The sequence below is a fragment of the Mirounga angustirostris genome, unplaced genomic scaffold, assembly GCF_029215605.1.
Source record: "Mirounga angustirostris isolate CCGP_5_RB_7025 unplaced genomic scaffold, mMirAng1.0.hap1 SCAF_4, whole genome shotgun sequence".
Taxonomy (NCBI): Eukaryota; Metazoa; Chordata; class Mammalia; order Carnivora; family Phocidae; genus Mirounga; species Mirounga angustirostris.
Window position 1 is genome coordinate 26,106,930 of NW_026991712.1, and position 23,075 is coordinate 26,130,004.

The 23,075-nt window shown below is 34.6% G+C and overlaps 1 protein-coding gene across 3 annotated transcripts in view; it reads left to right on the forward strand.

Annotated features, from left to right (window-relative positions):
- Window positions 1–23,075, forward strand: part of CSMD3 (CUB and Sushi multiple domains 3) — a 1,202,189-nt gene that overhangs the window by 941,810 nt on the left and 237,304 nt on the right. For all 3 annotated transcript variants that reach the window (XM_045896021.3, XM_045896023.3, XM_045896024.3), the window contains 3 exons: window positions 2,199–2,337; window positions 5,596–5,783; window positions 15,707–15,901. In XM_045896021.3, coding sequence (XP_045751977.1) covers window positions 2,199–2,337; window positions 5,596–5,783; window positions 15,707–15,901 — 522 coding nt within the window. The remainder of the gene's footprint in view (window positions 1–2,198; window positions 2,338–5,595; window positions 5,784–15,706; window positions 15,902–23,075) is intronic.

Consider the following 23,075-nt stretch of genomic DNA (forward strand, 5'->3'; position numbering starts at 1 on the left):
TTGGACAGCCACATGCTGAAGAATGAAACTGGGCCCTTTCCTTACACCACACACAAAAATAGACTCCAAATGGTTGAAAGACCTAAATGTGAGACAGCAGTCCACCAAAATCCTAAAGGAGATCACAGGCAGCAACCTCTTCGATCTCAGCTGCAGCAACCTCTTCCTAGAAACATCGCCAAAGGCAAGGGAAGCAAGAGCAAAAATGAACTATTGGGACTTCATCAAGATAAAAAGCTTTTGCACAGCAAAAGGAACAGTCACCAAAACCAAAAGACAACCGAAGGAATGGGAGAAGATATTTGCAAATGACATATCAGATAAAGGGCTAGTATCCAAAATCTATAAAGAACTTATCAAACTCAACACCCAAAGAACAAATGATCCAATCAAGAAATGGGCAGAAGACATGAACAGACATTTTTCCAAAGAAGACATCCAAATGGCCAACAGACACATGAAAAAGTGCTCAACATCCTCAGCATCAGGGAAATCCAAATCAAAACCTCAATGAGATACCACCTCACACCAGTCAGAATGGCTAAAATGAACAAGTCAGGAAATGACAGATGTTGGCAGGGATGCGGAGAAACTAGAACCCTGCTACACTGTTGGTGGGAATGCAAGCTGGTGCAGCCACTCTGGAGAACAGTATGGAGGTTCCTCAAAAAGCTGAAAATAGAGCTACCATATGATCCAGCAATTGCACTACTGGGTATTTACCCAATGATACAAATGTAGGGTTCCAACGGGGTATGTGCACCCCAATGTTTATAGCAGCAATATCCACAATAGCCAAACTTTGGAAAGAGCCAAGATGTCCATCGACAGATGAATGGATAAAGAAGAGGTGGTGTATATATACAATGAAATATTATGCAGCCATCAAAAGGAATGATATCTTGCCATTTGCAAAGACGTGGATAGAACTGGAGAGTGTTATGCTGAGCGAAATAAGTCAATCAGAGAAAAACATGTATCATATGACCTTACTGATATGAGGAATTCTTAATCTCAGGAAAGAAACTGAGGGTTGCTGGAGTGGTGGGGGTGGGAGGGATGGGGTGGCTGGGTGATAGACATTGGGGAGGGTATGTGCTATGGTGAGCGCTGTGAATTGTGCAAGACTGTTGAATCACAGATCTGTACCTCTGAAACAAATAATATACTATTATGTTAAAAAAAAAGAAGAAGAAGAAGATAGCAGGAGGGGAAGAATGAAGTAGGGGAAATTGGAGGGGGGAGACGAACCATGAGAGACTATGGACTCTGAGAAACAAACTGAGGGTTTTAGAGGGGAGGGGGTGAGGGAATGGGTTAGCCCGGGGATGAGTATTAAGGAGGGCACGTACTGCATGGAGCACTGGGTGTTATATGCAAACAATGAATCATGGAACACTGCATCAAAAACTAATGATGTAATGTATGGTGATTAACATAACATAATAATTTAAAAAATTTAAAAAAATACAGACTTCGCAATAATCCCTTAAAGAATGTAGTCTTTGAATTTCACTGACAAGTTTTGGAGCCTCTTTATCGAAGTGTTACTGAAACCTTTGTTTGGGGCTGTAATAACTGTAGTATGTGTCTGTTTTCATCAACAAGTCAGACAACTAGAATTTAGGGATATGGTAACATTCAGTATAAGAGTGTTTTATTGTAAAATGCTGTAGATTCACAGATAATTATCCATTATCACTCATTCAGTATTGTCAAAGACTCTTCCTCCATAAATACATAAAGAAAAGGTACCAGGGAAGATGTGAAAATGAGCCAACTATCTCATGTCTCATTATTCCACTTATTAGAGATTTTGTTTTGCTTTGTTTTGTTTCTAACTTTTTCCTGCAAGCTTCCTATTTGTTCTTAGCAACCATGGGAAAACCATCTATACCCTTCTTTCAATGCTTATCTTTTACATGAAACAAAGTAGTATTAGAAAGGGAGGGAAGTACATACGTAATTTTGAAGCCAGTGAAGAAGCTAAATTCAATGTAACTATGTACATATGTCTTTAATATCTTAATGGTCTTTCTTGAAAGACAATACAGTATTCTCAACCATCCAATACTAGAAAGGGTCAGATGTGTATGAAATCTTCTGAATTTTTTAGAGAAGTGTTTATACAAATTTTGATAGCTAATAAATTTTATTAATCACTTAAGGGTTTGTTTGTTTGTTTGTTTGAATTAAAGCACCCTGTGGAGGCAATTTAACAGGATCTTCAGGCTTTATTCTTTCACCAAACTTCCCTCATCCATATCCCCATAGCAGGGACTGTGACTGGACTATCACCGTCAACACAGACTATGTTATCTCCTTGGCATTTATCAGGTGAGTTCCTGTACATTTCTACATTTTAAAAAATCTTTTCTTGTCATTTTACCTTAGCATTTGCACTAGGCAAAGTTTTATTTCTGTATATGCCATTTTAATTCATCTTTATTAATTCCAGTACCAATACTTTGCAATCAGCAGTTTGCAGCCTTGTGTAATCGTGTAGATGACTGTGTGGTTCTGAAGGCTGGTGGGTGAGCACCTTCACCAGATTTCAGGGTAGAGGAAGCATGTTAGAGGTCGAGTGGTTTATTGTCTCTCATGAAATGTGATCTCTTTATCACCTTTCCTCTCTCCCTGTATTTACCATCACTGCTTCAAAAAATTCAGTTTTTCCCAAACCTCAAGATTTCACTATTTCTCAGGATTTTTTTCTCCTATTTGTGTGCCACCCAAAATCTTTTTGTAGTATCTAAATACCTATATGTGCAACATTACCATTCAGCTTGTGAAAACATGTATTCTACCTGTTATTTTTATGGTGATCTCATTAAGTCAAGCTGACAGAGAAGAGATGAATCATTCCCATAAGATTTCTCAGCGTAACTTGTCTCATGATAGAGCTTTACTTGGGATTGTTCCAGAATTTACATATGTTGGTTAGTAACATCACCTGCAGGGTAGGCTTAGGACTGACGTAGCCGAGGATCCAGCTTCCTGTGTGGGACAGAAGGTGGCTGACTTCGAGCCCAAACTCTGCCACCGCTATCTGTGCTACCTCGGGTCGGTTATTTTTTGGAATGAACCTGTTTCTTCACAGAGAACTTATACCTATTGTCACAAAACCTGGTCTAACCCTTTCCCTTAATATTTCAGTGGGAGGGTTTAGGTATCAGCAACTCAAAGAGTTCTTTAAGCAGAAATGTTCCTAATCTTCAGTGTCCAAGATTGATGTGCTTTGGCTCTGGTAACACAGCCCCTCCTGCTGGCGTGTTAAAGCTGCTTGGTGTTTATGTAAAATATTAAGGTTAAATATATACTTTTTTCTATTATATTGAAACCAGGTTTAAAAACAATTTGAAGTCATAAAAATTTGTAGACGTATACATATGCCGACTTTTTATTTCTATAATTTGTAGTAATACATTGATAATTGGTAATGACAAAGCGACAGTGATAGTTATGTTAGTTAGATGCCAGAACCCAGTTATGAGACAACTTGCTGAGGTTATTTTACTCATCATTACAGTTGAGAAAATGGCAGTACAGACAGGAGAAATGTCAATTTGAATGATACAGGCCTTAGTGGACTTATAAAATTATTGTAGTTAATAAATGAGCGGTAGAAGGCTGTATTAGATGAAACACATGACCTAAATTTGATTTCCAGCTGTGTCATTTATTATGTGACCCTAGAGAGATCACTGACATTCAGGGCCTTGGTGTACTCATTGGGAAAATGGAAATGATAATCCCTTCCTTATACCACAGGATTATTGACAAGACCAAGTTAATATTTATGAAACTGCCTTATAAAATAGAATGTCCTATTAGAATGTACTCTCCTTTTTTTTTTTTTTTTTCCAGGAGAAATAGTCATTATAGCTAGGATTCTAAAATTTCCTAAAAAAAAAAAAAAAAAAAAAAAAACTTCTCTGTTTTATTCCCATTTTTAAAGAAGTTACAAAGCAATATTTCAAAGTACTTATTTAGGCTCAAACTAGAAATTAAAAAGAAATGGGCCTCAGTCCATTGTTAAATAGGCTTTTGGGTTTCTGAGGATAATACATACGACTATATCATTTATAAAGCACTTGCTTCTAGTGATTCTGCCAACAGTAATGTAGGTAAGGAAGTTGTAATACTCATTAAATCTTAATGCTGAAAGAAATGTAGTTGAAAAAGGTTGTGTTTTACCCCAGAGGGGTAGTAACAAAATAAGGCCTTATCCTCTGGTTTCTGCTATATTACAGCAAAAAATTACCAAAATTTAGGCCTTATACCCACCAAAAGATTTCAAAAGTAATTAATTGATTTAGACTTAATGAAGATAGATACTGAATAAATTAAACAGAATAGAACAATGTGGTGGTCCCCTAACTTTCTCATGTTATGGGGCCCCTTATTTATTAAAGTTTAGAAACTGCATTACACCAGTCTTTCTTCACTATTTATGCACAAGTAAACTAGCTGGATTCCTGTCCCTTATACATGCGTATGTAAAGATTTAGAATTGTTGTGGAAATTTAACCTCTATAAATCCAGTAGATTTGGAAAGAACATTTCTTACCTTACAAGTTTCTTATTTATATGCAAAGATGATAAAATTTGACAAGATAGTTTTTCCACTGATAGATGTTTAACAATTGCAAGCTTTACCGGTTTTATTTAATATCACGAACTTGTTGACTTTTCTTAATGACCCAACCGAGTCCATCCTTTTCTCTGCTACAGTATGATCTAGGTAATAGATAAATGATTGCATGTCCTTGGCTTCTAAATATTTGGGTTCTATAATCATTATGGGACAATTATCATACTTTTGAAGGTTGTTAAGGCAAATCTGGAATATCAAAATATTGATTTGAATAATTTACATGCTAAAATGTCCTTATTTACACATTATTTAATTTTGACAAACAGGGTGTTGGTTTGATTTCTCTTACATCAAGTTCTAAAAGAAGAAAATATATTTACTTTCAGGAAAAAGAATACCTAATACAATGTGCAGGACTTCATTTGAGTAATTTAAATGTAAATTTTGTATTTCAAACTTTTGCTTGAATCGGATATATAGAGTTGAATTTTAAATAGCAAATATGCTTGTAAATTTTGAAGTTCAAGTCAAATAGTATCATTGACAAAGAAAAAAGTTTGCATTTTCATGATGCAAAATATCTGGATGAAAAATTTTTAAAATAGATGTTGTCCTCCATGTTTAATGGATATAAAGTAACTTACTTAAGTATATGTAGCTAACAAGGGCAGAAGCAAGGCTTGAACTTAGTATCTCTGACTCCAAACCTCGTACCCTTTCATTAGAAATTGCCTTACTATCATTTGTATTCCCTGTAGACACAGTGACAACTTAGAAATATTTGAAAATATCAAGATGTCTTTTCTCTTTTGCACTGCTTTGATATTCATATTCAATGTGTTGCCAGGTAAATTTTCAACTTTGTTTTCGTTGATGAGGTCTGTTGTTTTTAAAGATATTGACTGAATTAATATATGATATTGACTATTACACTTAACACCTTAGCAGTAATAATTCCAATTCCTTTTCTCTCTTTCTCCCTCTCTCTCTTTTTTTAGTTTTAGCATAGAACCTAACTATGACTTCCTTTATATATATGATGGACCAGACAGTAATAGCCCGCTGATTGGAAGCTTTCAAGACAGCAAGTTACCAGAGAGAATAGAGAGCAGCTCAAATACTATGCATTTGGCTTTTCGGAGTGATGGATCTGTTAGTTACACTGGATTTCATTTAGAATATAAAGGTAAATGTGAACATTAGATTTCAGCAGCATGATTTAGATTGTATTTTATGCAGGAAAATAATTCTGTATTGGCCATTGGCAGTGGTTAGTTATCTGTGTATTTCTTAATGCAGGTTACCTACAATTCATCTTATAAAAGGGCTCTCACTGTAGACTTTTCCTATCAGTGAGAAGGAAATTAGCATTTCTCTAATTACTACCAAAGGAAATGTATCAGGCAAACAAATTAGCAATTAGTACATTGTGGTAGTTGGCTAAGACCACAAAATATTTAAAACAACAACAACAAGTTTTTTTGGAAGCTGAAGATTCACTCATCTTTATTCAGAGACTACTCTCAGTGATAAGGAGAACAACGTATACTGATAATTACATTTCAGAAAGTGTCTAAAGATATTTGAATGTGTCAATATTCAGAATAGAGAAAATAAAATATAGTGATAATTATAATATTTTAGAATATTTTTGCAAGTATTTAAATGAATTACAGTGCCTATGGATGTTTATAAATACATTTTTCTTAACTTTTATTCTATGACTATGAGAAAAAATAGATCTTAGTTGTTTAAATTAAAATTTTTTTCCAATAATTGAGTTCAAAAATAATATACTGATAATTTATCTCAAGTTATCAATTGAGTACTAAAAATATATATTTTGGATTTGTTACCACTTGTTTTTTTTATTATGAAATATTTTCAATAACTGAAGATTATACAGAATAACAAAACAAACTTCATAGTATCCACCCTCCAACCTGACAAACTTTAATATTGTACCATATTTGCTTCAGATCTCTTTATTCTTGTCTTAAGAAATATAATATTAAATATACAATTGAAACTCCTTTTGCATTTGCCATGGAACGGGGGGTATGTCTCTTCAAGTCTATCAAAAGAAGCAAAGATTAATTCCACAACTTTACATGGCATGGTTTAAGGAAGGCTTTCATAGGGAGAGGGAAAACTCACAAATTAGCAATATACAGATGCTTGGAATCCTCCAATAACTCCAACAAAATTTAGGAATGCATGCCGAGGCCATGTTATCTGCTGGATATAGAAATGATGTGGATTTCATTACATTGGAAAGGCTGAGCCCTTTATGAGTCTCTCATCTTACAGACGAAAGTAAGAAAATGGCCTTATCAGTGAAAGAATTTACAAGCTGCTTGACACCAGACAGTGAGGATTTGGGTTGCCAGCTATTTATTGAGGCTCTTTGCAAATGTTGACTGCTCCAAACCAGAGGACTCTGGAGAAGTTTAGGTCTTCTAACTATGGTCTTAATGCAGGGTTGAACTTGAGCACCATGCCAATCTCTCCATGTGGAAGGGCCTCCCCACACCATACACCAGGCAGGCAGGACCCAACTAGCTGGCTATCCAGGCAAACCATAATGAGCACTCTACTATAGCTTTTTTTTTTTTACGACTATAGCTTTAAAATAAGTACTGATATGAGGTAGGCAGAGTACCCTACCTTATCCTTCTTCAAAATGGTCTTGGTGTCTATTAACCTTTTTAACTTCTTTTTTGTTTTTAGAATTAAGTTCTTTCTGTCTGTTGAATTTGACTGGGACTGCATTGTATTTATAAATTATTTAGAAGTATGTATGATATTTAATCTTTTCATGTACTATTATATCTCTCAATTTACTCATACCTTCTTCGTTGCCTTTCAGTAATAGTTTATAATTTTCTTTATAAATTTTTCTCATCTAAATCTTAAATGTCTTGTAGTTTCTGTTGTAATTAATCATACTTTTTATTAGATTTTACTGGTTGTTGCTAATACATGGGTTTTTGTAATTACTTAGTCTCTAGCAAACTGGCTTAAGTCTTTCATTAGTTATAATTTTTCTACGGATTTTTTTGAATTTTCTATGCCAACAGTGACACTTCTGTTTTTGTTGTGGTTGTTTGTTTGTTTGTTTTTCTAGTCTATATGCTCCCCCACCCCTCACCCCCTTGGCTTAATGATCAGGGTAAGAAATTCAGTACCACATCAAATTAAAACAGTGGTAGCCATTGTTCTGTCATTACTGACTTTTTTTTTTTTTTGTCATTACTGATTTTAAAAAGAATACATCTAATGTTTTACCTTTAAGTATAATATTTACTATTGGTTGCAGTAATGCTAATAAGGGCTAACATTTTTTAACTCATTGTTTTCAGGGACATTTCAAGGTTATTTACATGTAAAAATCTTTTACCCCTATGAATGAAGAAGTTTTAGCACAACATGTTCAGTAATTTGCCCAGTTACGTGGCAGAGCTAAGATTTGATGCAGAGTGGGCTCCAGAATCCCAGAATTGACATGCTTATCCAAAATATTACATTACCTAGATATGTATTTTATCAATTATAGGAAGTTCCCTTCCATTCCTGATTTACTAAAAATTGCTTAGTCATAATGGGATTTAATTTTATCAGCTGTGGGACACCTGGTTGGCTCAGTCTGTTAAGTGTCTGCCTTTAGCTCAGGTCATGATCCCAGGTCCTGGGATCCAGTCCAGAACCAGAACCGGGCTCCTTGCTCTGCAGGGAGCCTGCTTCTCCCTCTGCCTGCTTCTCCCCCCTGCTTGTGCTCTCTCTCTCTCTGACAAATAAATAAATAAAATCTTTAAAAAAAAATTTATCAACTGCTTTTTCAACTATTAAAATATTACAAGGTTTTCCTTTGTGAAACTCTTAATTTGGTAAATTATATTATACTTTTTCTAACATTAAAATATCTTCACATTCATAGGATAAAAGCAATTTCCTATTTTTGCTTTTATTATACTTTACTGATTTCAGTGCATTAAAATATTAATTTTTGTAATTATGGCATATATTGCCATGGGCTTATTACCATCGATTAAAAATTTATTATCTTTGATCTCTTACCATGAGATTAGTCTATAATTTTTCTTCCTTATAATTGTCTTTGTCTAGTTTTGATCAACATTATACAACCCCCTAACTTTGGGAGCATTCTTATTTTCTAGTATTTAGAATAGTTTGTATGAGTTAGGAATCATCTGTTTCTTAAACATTTGCTAGAAATTCCCTGTAAAAATAGGGACTTGGTGATTTGATGTAGTAGAATTTAGTGGTTATATATCTATCCAGTTTTGCTACTTTATCTTAGATTTTTGAAAGTCTGTTTTCTAAGAATTATTTTCATCCATCCAAGTTTTCAAGTGTGTTGTCATAAAACTATTTTCAGTATTTTCTTACTTTATTTGTTGCTGTGTTTTTATTAACATTGTTTAGTATGTGTGTTAATATTGCTTTTATTCATAGTATTTATTCCCTTCTATTTTCTCTGGATTTGCTTTCCCTTTTTTCTAGTTTATTGAAATAAATACTTAACTTATTAATATTCAGATTTTTTTCTCTTCTAATATGAACTTTTGTGGCTATAACTTTTTTCTAAGTACTATTTTACATGCTTTGCAAAAGTTTTAAAGTGTAGAGCTTCATTATTATCATTCTAAACTTGTCCTAATACCACTGCATTATTTTTTTCTGTTTAAGAGTTACTTAGAAATAATGTCAATTGCAATCTATATATAATTATACATTTTTAATTTACTTGCACTGTGTTAAGATATGTATGATTTCAATTGCTGGGCATGACTGCTGTATGGCCTGTGGTATGGTCAATTATTATGCCTGTCCCTGTGTGCTAGGCAAAAAGAGCACCATTTAATTGATGGGTGAATGTTTTTATATATATCCATTAAATTAAGCCCTCTAATTATATTTCTCAAATATTTATGTCTTCACTATTTTTTTAAAAATCTCCTTGGTCGAGCGATCATTGAGACACTTGGGCATATCTATTAAAGGAAAGGAAAGGAAAGGAAAGGAAAGGAAAGGAAAGGAAAGGAAAGGAAAGGAAAGGAAAGGAAAGGAAAGGAAAGGAAAAAGGAAAGAAAGGAGAAAGGAAAGGAAAGGAAAAATGAAAAAGGAAAGGAAAGGAGGAAGGAAGCAGGCAAGCAAAGAAGGAACGAAAGAAAAGAAAACTGTAATCAAGTCAGTACAGCTAGGTCCTATTGTAAAACATTTCCAGAGATCACTAGGAGGAAAAATACAGGAAAAATGTCACTAATTCTACCATGCTCAGGGCAGATGGTACTAATTGATTCCAACATTATGTCTTGTGGAAACAGGAACTGACATCACAGTCCTTTCTCTACCAACATTCCAGGTAGCCATTCCTAAATCCATGTAATTAAGCAGTTGAGATAAAGCCTACTCTCCATTTTTCTTAGCTAACTGTATGCGCATTCCTATTTCCCAGCTTGATCCATTTCCATGTCCCATTATTTCCAAAAACCTAAGATTTATGCTGCCTTAGGAAAAGGGCCACAAATGCAAATTTTTTAAAAGACAAAACTATTCATTATGTACCTAATCTATTCTAGGTACAATGATCAGCTCTTTTTAATGAATTATCTCTATCCTTCCTGTGAGCAGGTACACTTAAAAATGCAACAAAAATACTAAAGTAACAGAATTAGGTGCTAAGTATTGCTACCCCTATTTTACAAATGACAAAACTAAGGATCAGATTATTAAAAAGTTATAGGAAATGACATAAATTATTATTACTACTAAGAATAAAGGCAAATAAAAATATAAAAGTACAAACAGAGAGAAATACATAATCATGCCATGAACTTCAGTCTTTCTGGACCCTACAATTACTCCCCACCATGCTTAGCTACTACACCAATACCCACTTAGACACAATTTCATGAAGTCTTATTTTATACTTATATTTTATACTCCGAAGAGTATTTCTTCTGATGTTAGTATCGAGTTCATGGCACTCCCTAAATCCGACCTAATTAATTCTCTGGACTGGTCCTCACAACTCTCAGCCATGGGGAAGTTCTATTTCCCCCTTCAGGGTCCCCAGGGTCTTTTTCATCAGCCTGCCTATTTCCTATCCTCATTTCAAAAAATGTTACCTCTTTAATTGTCTAGTTTCTTAAAGCTGATAAAGTGGTCCTTATGTCTATTTCTGCCATAGAGAGACACCTCAGAATTTTCCTAAAATATGCACCCCCCACAAAATAAACTGACATATGCATTGAGACCCTGAATAGTAAAAAGAGTTTTCCTTTGTCATTTGTAATACATGTCCTGTACCTTCACTTGAGCATGTTCTGTTGGCACTGAAAAGTAAAGCTTTTAAGTCTGGACTCACTCTAAATACATAATGTTTTTAGTAGGCCTTTAATTTAAAAGCACACCTACTTCTATTAGAGCTCACACCAGAGTATAGTTACCACTGCTTGTGTTCAGATTTTTCTCTCCATTTCCCCCTTGAAGACAGACACTGAATCTTATTTTTGCTTGTGTGCAAATACACAGTAGTTGTGCAATGAACCAATGCTATATTTGAACGTTGCAAAAACACAAGCCCGCTAACATGGATTCTGGAAGGAATAGCACTTTTCACTTATGTAAAGCAAATTGTGGATATGCTTTTATGTTGTAGACAATAGTAAACCGGAGCAGGAAGTAGAAGTTTGGGGCTGAAGGGAAGACGTTTGGCTAATTTTAAAACAATGTCTCCATGAAGAGTTCAAATACGGCCTAGTCTCCATTGTAATTTCAGTGAGATATAATATTAACAAATTTACAGTGGAATAAATATTTAGAGTTTAAACAGTGCCCTCATTTGCATTGTTTTAAGACCATTTTAGATTATAATGTTAATAAGTATGTCTTAAATATTCATAATTACAACATTTATATAAATGTGACTCACATAGTAGTAATATTTGTATTCTTTTACAAAATATATTGATTCTGATGGAGAGAGAATATACACAGTTTCGTGCTACTGAAGGAGACCTCCCGGCAGCTGGTGTTTTAGGTAGCTGGGGTTGCCAATTTATAGACACCAATACGTACAGTGGAAGACTTATGACTGGTTGTTTATAGATGGTGTAAGTTAGCCACCTGCTCCAGGAACCCTAACAGTTTCATAAATTACATTCTAAATTAACATACCTATTTAAGTTAAGATATATTTTTTTCACGGAGCACCTTATTACATTTCAGTGTTACCCTGAGGTATTCTGGGGGCAATTGTTTAATTTCCCTTGCAGAAATATTTTCCAAAATAAAAGAGATAAATGTATGGCTTATACTTATTCTCTAAAAGTACTCTGGGACGCCTGGCCTTAGGTGAGCTCTTACGCTAATAATAGGGAGTCCTCTTGGGACTGATTATGATCCGATGAGGGAAATATAATGCATATACATCTTGAAGGGAGCTTAGTTCTTAGTTGCTGAATTCATACTAGCCGGTATATACCCATCCACACATGTTCACTATCCTGGATATAACAGGCAGTTATATACTCTGGTCACCCTTGAAAACCAAAAATAACATATAACTACTTTTGATTATACAGACTGATGTTATTCATAATAATGGTCCCTTCATGAGCGTATAGCTCTATGTGGGAATAAATTTTGAAGTAAAATCCCTTTTATGATTCTTTTTCTCCCAGAAAAAAAATTTATTTATAAATCAATCATTACATATGAATTCAACAAACATAACTATCACTGTCTTGTGCAAAGTATGATAAAAAACTTCATAGTGTTATAGACATGCTTATTATATATAATATATTTATATATTATCTCAACATCTGTCTGTTTTCAGGAATAAAATGGAAATAAGAGCATAGTAAAGTTTTAATTTTTCCAGTTGAATCTTCTTCAAGGCACAGTTTATGGCTTTCTAATATCATTTTTTTTTCATTAAAATAAGCATTTAAGATACTTTCATTGCTGGTGGAAAAACTCTGAAAAATAAATGCTTTGTAAAATTTTTTTTAAAAAACCATATGTAAGATATAAGCTTTATTGCTTATGCTTTATCTTGCAGCAGACATCTTATGTGCTTTATTTGGAGAATATAAGGCAAGGGAGCTATTTGCCTACGATCTATTCAGTAGGCAAACTACTGTGAAGGCAAATAAAATTAATTATTAATAAAAATAATAATATCAACCTGTCTGCCTCACAGTTTTGCTTTGTTTTGTTTTTTTTTTTTCAAAAACTCAAATCGCCTTTCCATCTATGGCCTAGACCTTTGCATAAGAATTCTCCGGGTGTTTCCAAAATTTCCAGACAATTGCTATGGCAGACCTGGAAATAAACAAGGGCAGTATTATTCATAGAAAGCTATTCACCAAGGATTTAATGTAATGTGTGAACACAATAATGAGATAAATGAATCCTCTCAAAATGAGGCTAGCAATATAAAATTGTCTCAGAGGCAATATATTTCATTTGTTGGCCATATTTCCCTTTCCTCAAAAAGTAGGATATTTGCAATATAGATTCCCTGATATGGCACTGAAACTATTGGGAAAACTTTAAAGAATGAAAAAGCAAACTTTCAAAAGTTGAATATTAGGTGGTTACACTTGACAAAGGGATGAATCCTTTTTTGGGGGTGGGATGAATCCTTTTAAACAGTAACTTCAATTCTTCCTTTTCCCTCAAGGGACTTTGCTCAATTTCACGAAGGCCAGCTATAAATGCTAGGTTTCTGATCTGCCTAAAAGTTATGTTGTGTTTCCCTGCTTGTTTAAGGAAAGGCTCAATGTACAGTTTTCCTTTTTAAAGTAAACAAACCAACTCCTGGAACACTAAAGTCCCATTCTTTTTTTTTAAAGATTTTATTTATTTATTTGAGACAGAGAGAATGAGAGAGAGAGAGAGCACATGAGGGGGGGAGGGTCAGAGGGAGAAGCAGGCTCCCCACTGAGCAGGGAGCATGATGCGGGACTTGATCCAGGGACTCCAGGATCATGACCTGAGCCGAAGGCAGTCGCTCAACCAACTGAGCCACCCAGGCGCCCTAAAGTCCCATTCTTAGTAACCAAATTGAGTATTTGCACCACTGGTTCTTTTTGGGAAAATGATATTGTGTGAATATTTTACCAGGGAAGAAATATAGTTTGTTGGATTGAGAAGTGATTTTTATTGTGAATTCTGAATAATATGTAGGGTGCAAATTTCATGTGTGTGCATCTGTGTATGTGCACTTGGAAAAAGATCAAGTTATTTAGCTTTGGATTGAAACTCAGGCATCAGGTTTATCCGACTTGCACACTCGTCCTCTTCATGCGCTTTGTCTCTCTTTCACCTAGTCAGCTCATTTCTCTCTCAATGCTCAGCTTAGGTGTCAATTCTTCAGGAAGGTTCCTGAATGCTTCCCCTTACGCCATAATCATTACAGTTGCAAGCATTTATTTACCATAATTAATAAACTGTAATTGCCACATTGGCCAGAATATATTCTGATTGTCCACTGCTATATTTCCAGAGTTTATTGGGTAGTGTGGGTTCTTAAGTACTTATTGGAAAAAAAAGAAGGAAAGAAAGAAAGCAGAACTCCATTCCTTTGATAGTCTATTTAAATCATCTAAATGTTTGGTTCTGCCATTTCCTCTTTAGTTGAATTGGGAGAAATCTTGTATAGTGTTCTTTCTAAAGCACAAATTTCTCCTCATTTCCTATGAATGTTGAAGTACTTTGAACTCTGTAAACTTTTATGAATGGAAGAAATATATTCCTACTGTTGCAATTAATCAGAGTTGGATATATTACAATAAAATAATTTCTGTGATAGCCAAACACTAAGATATTGTTGACTTAAATCCCAGTGGTTCCATGAGTTATGTGCAGAGATGCACCCACTTCCTGGCTTCCCATGAACATAAAATAAATTCTAATGTAGAAAATCACATTTGTTATCCTGAACTTGTGGTGGCCCTTACATTTTTGTACTATTTCTTAAGGAATCTATAATAACAATAATAATAAAACAGAAATATTAAGGCATTGCCCAGATCTGTTAACAACAATTTGTTTTAGAGCTTATTCCCAAAAATGGATGAACTGATCTTTCTGTTTCTCTACATATTTTCAAAATGTTCTGTCTCTCTCTTTAGTTCACTATCTGGATGCACAGAAAACTTTTAGTTCCTTTGTTGTGAATGGACTTAATGTTCAATGTGTCTGTTAGTGTTAACTTTAAAAGTACTTGACTTTTGGACACCTGGGTGGCTCAGTCAGTTAAGCGTGGGCCTGCAGCTCAGGTCATGATCCCAGGGTCCTGGGATGGAGTCCCGCCTCGGGCTCCTTGCTCAATGGGGAGCCTGCTTCTTCCTCTGCCTGCCATTCTCCCTGTTTGTGTGCTCTCATGTGCTCTCTCTCTCTGACAGATAAATAAAATCTTAAAATAAATAGATAGATAAATAAATAAAAGTACTTGACTTTAACATAGACTCTCTGCTCCAAAAGATCCTGGTTTGTATGTCATAAAGATTTTGCTGCTATTTGATAATGGGCAGACCTCTGATAGGAATGGGGAATGACTAGAGGAGATGGGTTACAAGAAATGATTTCAGGGTAGAGAAAACTTTTACCTTCCTCCCAGTGGTGAAATGAACTGAGCTCAACATAAGCAGTAGTATCATTTCCTGGTTCAGTCACAAGGAATGAGTATACATTATTTGGGAGAAGAGCTTTTAAATAAATATTAAATAAAGAAATAAGTCCTTCTTTTCCAAAATAATTCATTTAAAATATTTATGCATGGATTATAGCACATAATAATTTTTAATAAACTCTAAAACTCTATGCTTGACTGTATATTAGATATGAGTCTTAATAGGACTAATGAAAAATTTTATTCTCTTACTCATCAATATGAATTAGCAAAATGTCAGGTATGATTATGGGCTACTTTGTACGTTGAGCCCTCAAACAGAAGCAGAAAGGGTGCTGGTACTTTCCCATCTGTTTAGAAATAGAAATGAAGAAATATTAAAGGTTTCAAAGGAAATAGTATCTTAAAGCATTTCATTTTATATCAACACTGTTTTTCAGCAAAACTTCGAGAGTCCTGCTTTGATCCAGGCAATATAATGAATGGCACAAGACTTGGAATGGATTATAAACTAGGGTCAACAGTCACCTATTACTGTGATGCTGGTTATGTTCTCCAAGGTTATTCGACACTCACCTGTATCATGGGAGATGATGGAAGACCTGGATGGAATAGAGCCTTACCAAGTTGTCATGGTAAGAAACATTTTTTTGCTGAGTTTTTATTATTAGATAGGATCAGGAAATATTTAAAGCCATTTCTATATTTTTAAAAATCAACCACTTAACATTCAATCTACAAGTGTGGTATAGGCCATGCAGAGATTTTATCAAGGATTTTTAAATTAGATTTGTAAAAGAAATGGTTTCAGAAAAGTGCTTATATTCCCAGGTGTTTCTAAAGTGCTGCACACATTATTGTCGGCGAGCTCTCTGAGCATAAGGGTATTGCCTGTTGTATTCTGTGTTCGTGACTTAGAGGAGTGCCTGAAAAGATTAGGTGCTCAGAAGATATTTGCTGAGTAAATGAAGAATGAACACACAGAAAGTGACATTTCAACAAAATAGAGAAATGCAGTGACTTAAATATTATCAAGAACTGGTGATAAATCTTTATCCAAACTACACATTTCTCCTAAAAATTAAGGTTGCCTAAAAGTGCAAACCATGTTGGAGCTGCTGAGGCAGCTCTAGCAGGCGGGGGCGGGGGGGGGGGTGTTGGGGGAGGGAGGACGGACTCAAGCACACAGTAAAATGGAGGAAGACCTAAAATTAGTCTTAGTAACAAAATATCAGATATGTAAGTTGCCATATATGCCACAGCTAGAGTTAGTAGGAGACCAGGGCCTCGGATGAAGTTTGATGCAGGAACTGGCAGTGATCATAGCCAGAAGACTGCTGATCTTAGGGAAAAATTTAGGAAAAATATACTCAAGGGGAAGAGACTTACTGTTTTTCAGATTAAGGAAGTCACTGAAGAGGCATCAGACACAGAGACATCACCCACACATAGGGCATAGAATTTGCTAGGCGTTTAGCCATAGTAAATGAACAGCCCATTCAGAATTCTGAAAAGTTGATCCAGGGAACACAAGAGGGGAAACTGTGGGAGTCCCTAGTTAACAGTGGAGCAGGTTGTGATGATGACGGTTCATGAATATATATTTCTGGGTAAATTCCAGGAGGATTTTCCAAAACAAGGACCCATTTGCCACTTCATGGACCTAGTGACCCATGGTCTTTCCAAAACCCATACCTAAGTGTTAAATAGGAAATCCAACACAGTGGTTTAAAAATTATTTTAATGAAAAACAGGACACCCTAAAATAAAGCAATGTACAGTTCAATTGCAGACCATGGAAATTTTTATTTCAAGCTTTTGAAGATGGATTTTATAACTAAATAAAATAATATTGCATGTTGAAAAATCATATGCTTGCATACAACTCTATGAGGATAGAGATAGAGTGAAAAGTAAAAAAAAAAAAAAAAAAACAGTTCAGTAAGGAGAGAGAAACAATGATATCACTGTGGAAAGTTACCACAGACTCTGTGGTCAGCTGAATGATCCTAATGCATTGTACAAAACTGACATGGAGATGATATCATCTAGTGCAGATTTTCCAAACCAGGGGTCACCAGTAGTGAGTCATAAAATCAATTCACTGGGTCATGACCAGCATTTTTATAATTGATGTAACATTGAATAAGGTAAAATAATTAAAATAAAATAAAAGATAAATATATAAAAAGAAGAGAAAAATATTATAATTCAAAGACCATGGTAAAGATAAGTATTATTTTGTGGGACTATTTTCAGCTACATATAGAGAGATGAATAAAATACAATGAATATACCCATGTGATGTGTGTGTGTACGAGTACATGTAGATGTGTATGTGTATATTTGCAATAAAATAATGTATATTGGGGTGCCTGGGTGGCTCAGTCGTTAAGTGTCTGCCTTCAGCTCAGGTCATGATCCCAGGGTGCTGGGATCGAGTCCCACATCGGGCTCCCTGCTTGGCAGGAAGCCTGCTTCTCCCTCTCCCACTCCCCCTGCTTGTGTTCCTGCTCTCACTAGCTCTCTCTCTGTATCAAATACATAAATAAAATCTTAAAAATAAATAAATAAATAAATAAATATAAATAAAATAATGTATATTTCTTACCGTGAATTTCAGTGAAAAAAAGCAACAATTTTGAACTGATAATTAAAAGTATGGAATTTTGGTGTCTGTTACACAAAGTAATTTTTCCTCATTGTATAACGTTTTCACATATTAGAATTATATACATGATTTCTGACTTTCATAGGTCATCTAACCTCTCTAGAGTCTCTCATCTCTAAAATGGGGGTAATTGAAATTCTTTACTTCAAAATGTTGCAATAAGAAATAAAAGGTATATGTCTATTAAATGGTCATTCTGTTAATAACAGAACAGCCAGTTAATTCTTAATTGATGGTTCCATCTATTAGAGGATAAAGGGAATAAAAGAAATAATTACTTTGTATTTAATTCTGCCAAAGAGAAAAAAATAACTGATGACAGGAAAGTTTATAGAAAGCTTAAGAGAAAGAGTGATTATATTGTCTTAAAATTCAGAGCCATGCAAAAGAGAAATCTGTATATAGCCAGAAAATTCATTAAAATAATATGGAAGATTTCCAGGAGCCAGACAAGAAATAACCAAAATCCTGACAGAGAAAAACCAAAGGATACAGAAAACCATAGATCAAAAGGATAGCTGTTAATCACTGGGATAAATTATTAAATACATGGTTTTCAGTGACTTAGCTGAAAAAGGCAGGAGCACCAGAGTATAGTATGCATTCACTAAGAATATGCCTGCCTAAAATAATCCTATTTCTTTCCAGTAGATTTCTATATTGATAGGTCATAGAAATATTAATTTCAGCATGGAATATGCCATAATATATACAAATGGTCCTTCCTAACCAAAACATTTCATGGGATCAATTATAGCCTAATTAAGTATATTTCACGTTGGTTGACTAGTCATATCTACAAACAAAACAGAGGGAAGAGTAGACCTGGGTTCAAATCCTCTTACTATATCTATGACCTCTGGCAAGCCAAGCCTTGATTTTTAAATCCCTAAAACTGGATCATAGTTATTAATTCAGTAGGTTATTGTGAATATTCAATTAATTGCAACACATACAGAGGGCCTAGTAAATTTCCCAGCAAATACTGGAATATTAATACATGTGATTTTCAAAGTGTTCAAGAATCACAGCACTGGAAAACATGCATTGCACTTTGCATTGCATGTTATATTTAATGGAATTAGTATATTTCTGTCATTTTAACATTAATTAAATCTAATTTATTAATGTTATTATATGGATACACATTTACTCCTAAAAATAGCACAAGTGTTTAGTATTTTTTAAATTTCTTAAGGATAATCTTCACTATCAATTGACTTGGATATGACTAGACTTTCACCCATAATACCAAGATACTATGGGAAAAAAGTTATTCCATAAATACCTTATGCTTGTTAATACCTTAATTAACTTAATTAATACCATAAATACCTTAACCATGTTAAAAATATGACCACAACTGATAATTTCTAGAATAGTAAAGGGGGAAGGAAAGGTCCATGTTTTAGAACTAGGTCTATTTAACTCTAAACAATGATTTAAAAACAAGAGAAAAGCTAAAATCAGCTGTGACCTTACACAATTTATTTTGTGTATCTAATCATGAGATGATATTGTATAATTTGTAAGGTTGTTGGGAGAATTATATTAAATAACTTACTTAAAACATTTGGTTCTGGGTTTTCTGGCTGGCTCAGTTGGTAGAGCATGCAACTCTTAATCTTGAAGTCATGAGTTCAAGTCCCATATTGTGCCTAGAGCTTACTTAAAAATTATAAACACAATAAAATATAAAAAATAAATTAAAAATACATTTGGTTCTGAAGCTGTTACTGTCTCATAAGGAGAACTTAATATATTTTAGTTTCTTGATCACATTCACACGTATCTATTTGTTTTCCCTCATAGTAATTATACAGAAATCCAAAATACACAGAACTGGCTGACTTTCAGATTTAATAATTTAATACTTTGAAAGTCAAAATTAGTGGGTAAAGCATGTGCAATAGAACCAGAGGATTTGTTACTCATAAGGATACATTTTTTTTTAAATATTTTATTTATTTATTTGAGAGAGAGAGAATGAGAGAGAGAGAACACATGAGAGGGGATAGGGTCAGAGGACGAAGCAGACTCCCTGCCGAGCAGAGAGCCCGATGCGGGACTCGATCCAGGGACTCCAGGATCATGACCTGAGCTGAAGGCAGTCGCTTAAGCAACTGAGCCACCCAGGCGCCCCATAAGGGTACATTTTTAAGTTAAGATATATTTTGCATTTTTATCAAAGTAAAATATACAGGTAATAACAAAGAAAATAATATAATATAGGTTTCCATTTAAAGTAATTTAAAGCAATGGTCACCTGCCCCACACCACCCTCTATTCTGCTATTCCTCAGCTGAGTCTTCTAATAATTTCTATTTCTCTTCAATATTCCAGAATTAAGTTATTTTTGTGCATTCTAGCAATTGCCTTTGTCATATATTAATTTGTTTATGCCTCTATTTTTAATTTCATTAATGCTTGAGAATTAGATTGTCAGGCTCTGCTGCTTTTCATGTTTAGTCTTACCCCACAGTAAAATTTTGACTGCTGTCTCTGAGAACATGGGCAGGAAATTTGGACTGACTGAAAAGTTTTGCTTTAGAGTATGTAAGTAGGGAGCTATTAGACTATAATCCCTAAGTGCCAAAATAAGGAAAGCTTTTTATTTTATTTTTTACATAAAAGCGAACACCAATTCTCCATGAGACCAAACTTTGTAAACTCTTTAAATGCAATGTTTTGATTTTTCTTGTAATGTTTCACTCTGGAAGACTATAAGCTCATAAGGTCTTGGGCTACATATAACTTTTTAGCATTCAATGCATTAATTTATACAAGCAGGCTCTCAGTAAATATTTTTAACCTGAACTGAACCATAAGAATTTACAGTTTGTCTATTTTAGAAGATAGTTTTTTTTTTTTAATCATGGTTTAAGATTGTGTACATTTTAAATCTGAAGAAAATATTTTCAAGAGCTTATGTTGGACACTGGGAGATTGTGTTTGTCAGAAGCAGATCCAAAATGATAGCATCCTGTGGTAAGTCCTGCTCAGTGATGAGAAACCCTGCAGTTTATCTCATGGAGAATGTCACATGTATTAAATGATAGCAAAACAGAATATCTGTACCTGCAATTCACTTTGTCATAAAAAAAATGTGTTTGGAAAATATTTCTTCCCTTCTTATTTTTCACACTTTGACAAGTGTCTGTTGAAACTCTGTGTTAACTTTGGTTATCTATGGACACACTGGATTAACGTAGAAGTCCTATTGTTCTTATCCATAAAATGACTCAATATTATGTAAAGATAATGAAACACAAATAGTGGCAGATTCCGTATTTTTCCCTTAATGTTCATTACTTGATTTATTTCATCTAATGGCATTGTAGCTGTTTATATAAACACACCTCTACCCTGACCTAGGGCATCAGCTATCTCTTACCTCTTAACCTCTCTTCTAGCTAGTTTCTCCCTTTCCCATGTTCCCCAATAAAATCTCTTACAAACACAACAAAGTAATCTTTCAAACCTATGTCAGATTGGGGCTCCAGGATGGCTCAGTTGGTTGAGCATTTGACTCTTGATTTTGACTCAGGTCATGGTCTCTGAGTCATGGGATTGAGCCCTGTGTTGGGCTCTGCATTCAGCTCAGAGTCTGTTTGGGATTCTCTCTCTCCCTCTCCCTCTGTTCTTTCCCCAGCTCACATGCTCTCTTTCTCGCTAAATAAATATGCAAATAAATAAAATCTCTTAAAAAATAAAAAATAAATAAAAACATATGTTAAATTATATCAAAATCCACCATTGGCTTTCTAAATCTGAGTAAACTCCATAGATCTTATAATATGAAGTTCCACTTAATTTGCCTATATATATTCTGACCTCTTTACTATACTCTTTGCGCCACAAAGGCTCCTAGATGTTTCTTGAAATCACACTTCTGCCTCAAAGCTTTTGCACTTGCTATCCTTTCTGTCTGAAGCTTTTTCCCCAGCATTCTGGCTGAAGCTCTCAGATTTCCTTTAGGCATGTTTTAGTAGCAGAAAAACATTCCAATTTACCCTCCCCTTGCTCCCTAAAGCTTCCAGGATGGAATCAAATAAATCTAAAGTTGAAATAATAGGTCCTTGGTAAAGATATCTCTGGTGTGTGTAAAGCCCCAGTTATTTTAGAACCTTAGAACTCTGAAAGGTAAATCATCAAATTTGGGGGGCGCCTGGGTGGCTCAGTTGGTTAAGCGACTGCCTTCGGCTCGGGTCATGATCCTGGAGTCCTGGGATCGAGTCCCGCATCGGGCTCCCTGCTCGGCGGGGGGTCTGCTTCTCCCTCTGCCCTCTTCCCTCTCGTGCTCTCTGTCTCTCATTCTCTCTCTCTCAAATAAATAAATAATATCTTTATAAAAAAAAATCATCAAATTTGGGAGTACTAGCCATAGTACTAATACAGTATTTTTTAATTGAGGTATAATTGACATACAACATTATATTTGTTTCAGGTATACAACATAATGATTTGATATTTGTATATATTGTGAAATGTTCACCACAATAAGTATAGTTTACATCCATCACCATACAGTTTACAATTTTTTTATGATAAGTAATTTTAAGTCTACTCTCTTAGCAACTTTCAAATATGCAAGACAGTATTATTAACTATATCATCATGCTATACATTACATACCCATGACTTATTTATTTTATAACTGGACCAATGCCGTATTCTTGATCTTTTTCATTGCTATAGTATTCAGTGAGCATTCAATTGACAGCTAATTAGAATAATAAGACCCTAAGAACAAACATATTTGGAGAATATGTTAGAGAGAATAGAAGAGATGGTATCATACATTCCTTTTTTTCAGGCATTAAAAAGTACCAATTATATGCCTGGTCCTGTACTAACTACGAATTCAATATGGTTCTTGCCTTTAGAGAATTTATAATCAGATGAAATAAAGCAGGTGAGGTCAATTACTAGAAATAAAAACAGAGTGCCGAGAGCACAGTGTGGAGGTGCCTCTGACCCAGTCACAAAGAGAAATCAGAGAAGTCTTCCTTATGAAAGTGACACATGAACTGAATATTAAAAATAGGAAGGAACCAGGTGAGGTATAAGACATAAGGAAATGCTGTGTTTCACACCTAGGGTTGAGCATTTATAAACATTTAGAAGCAAGAGCAAAC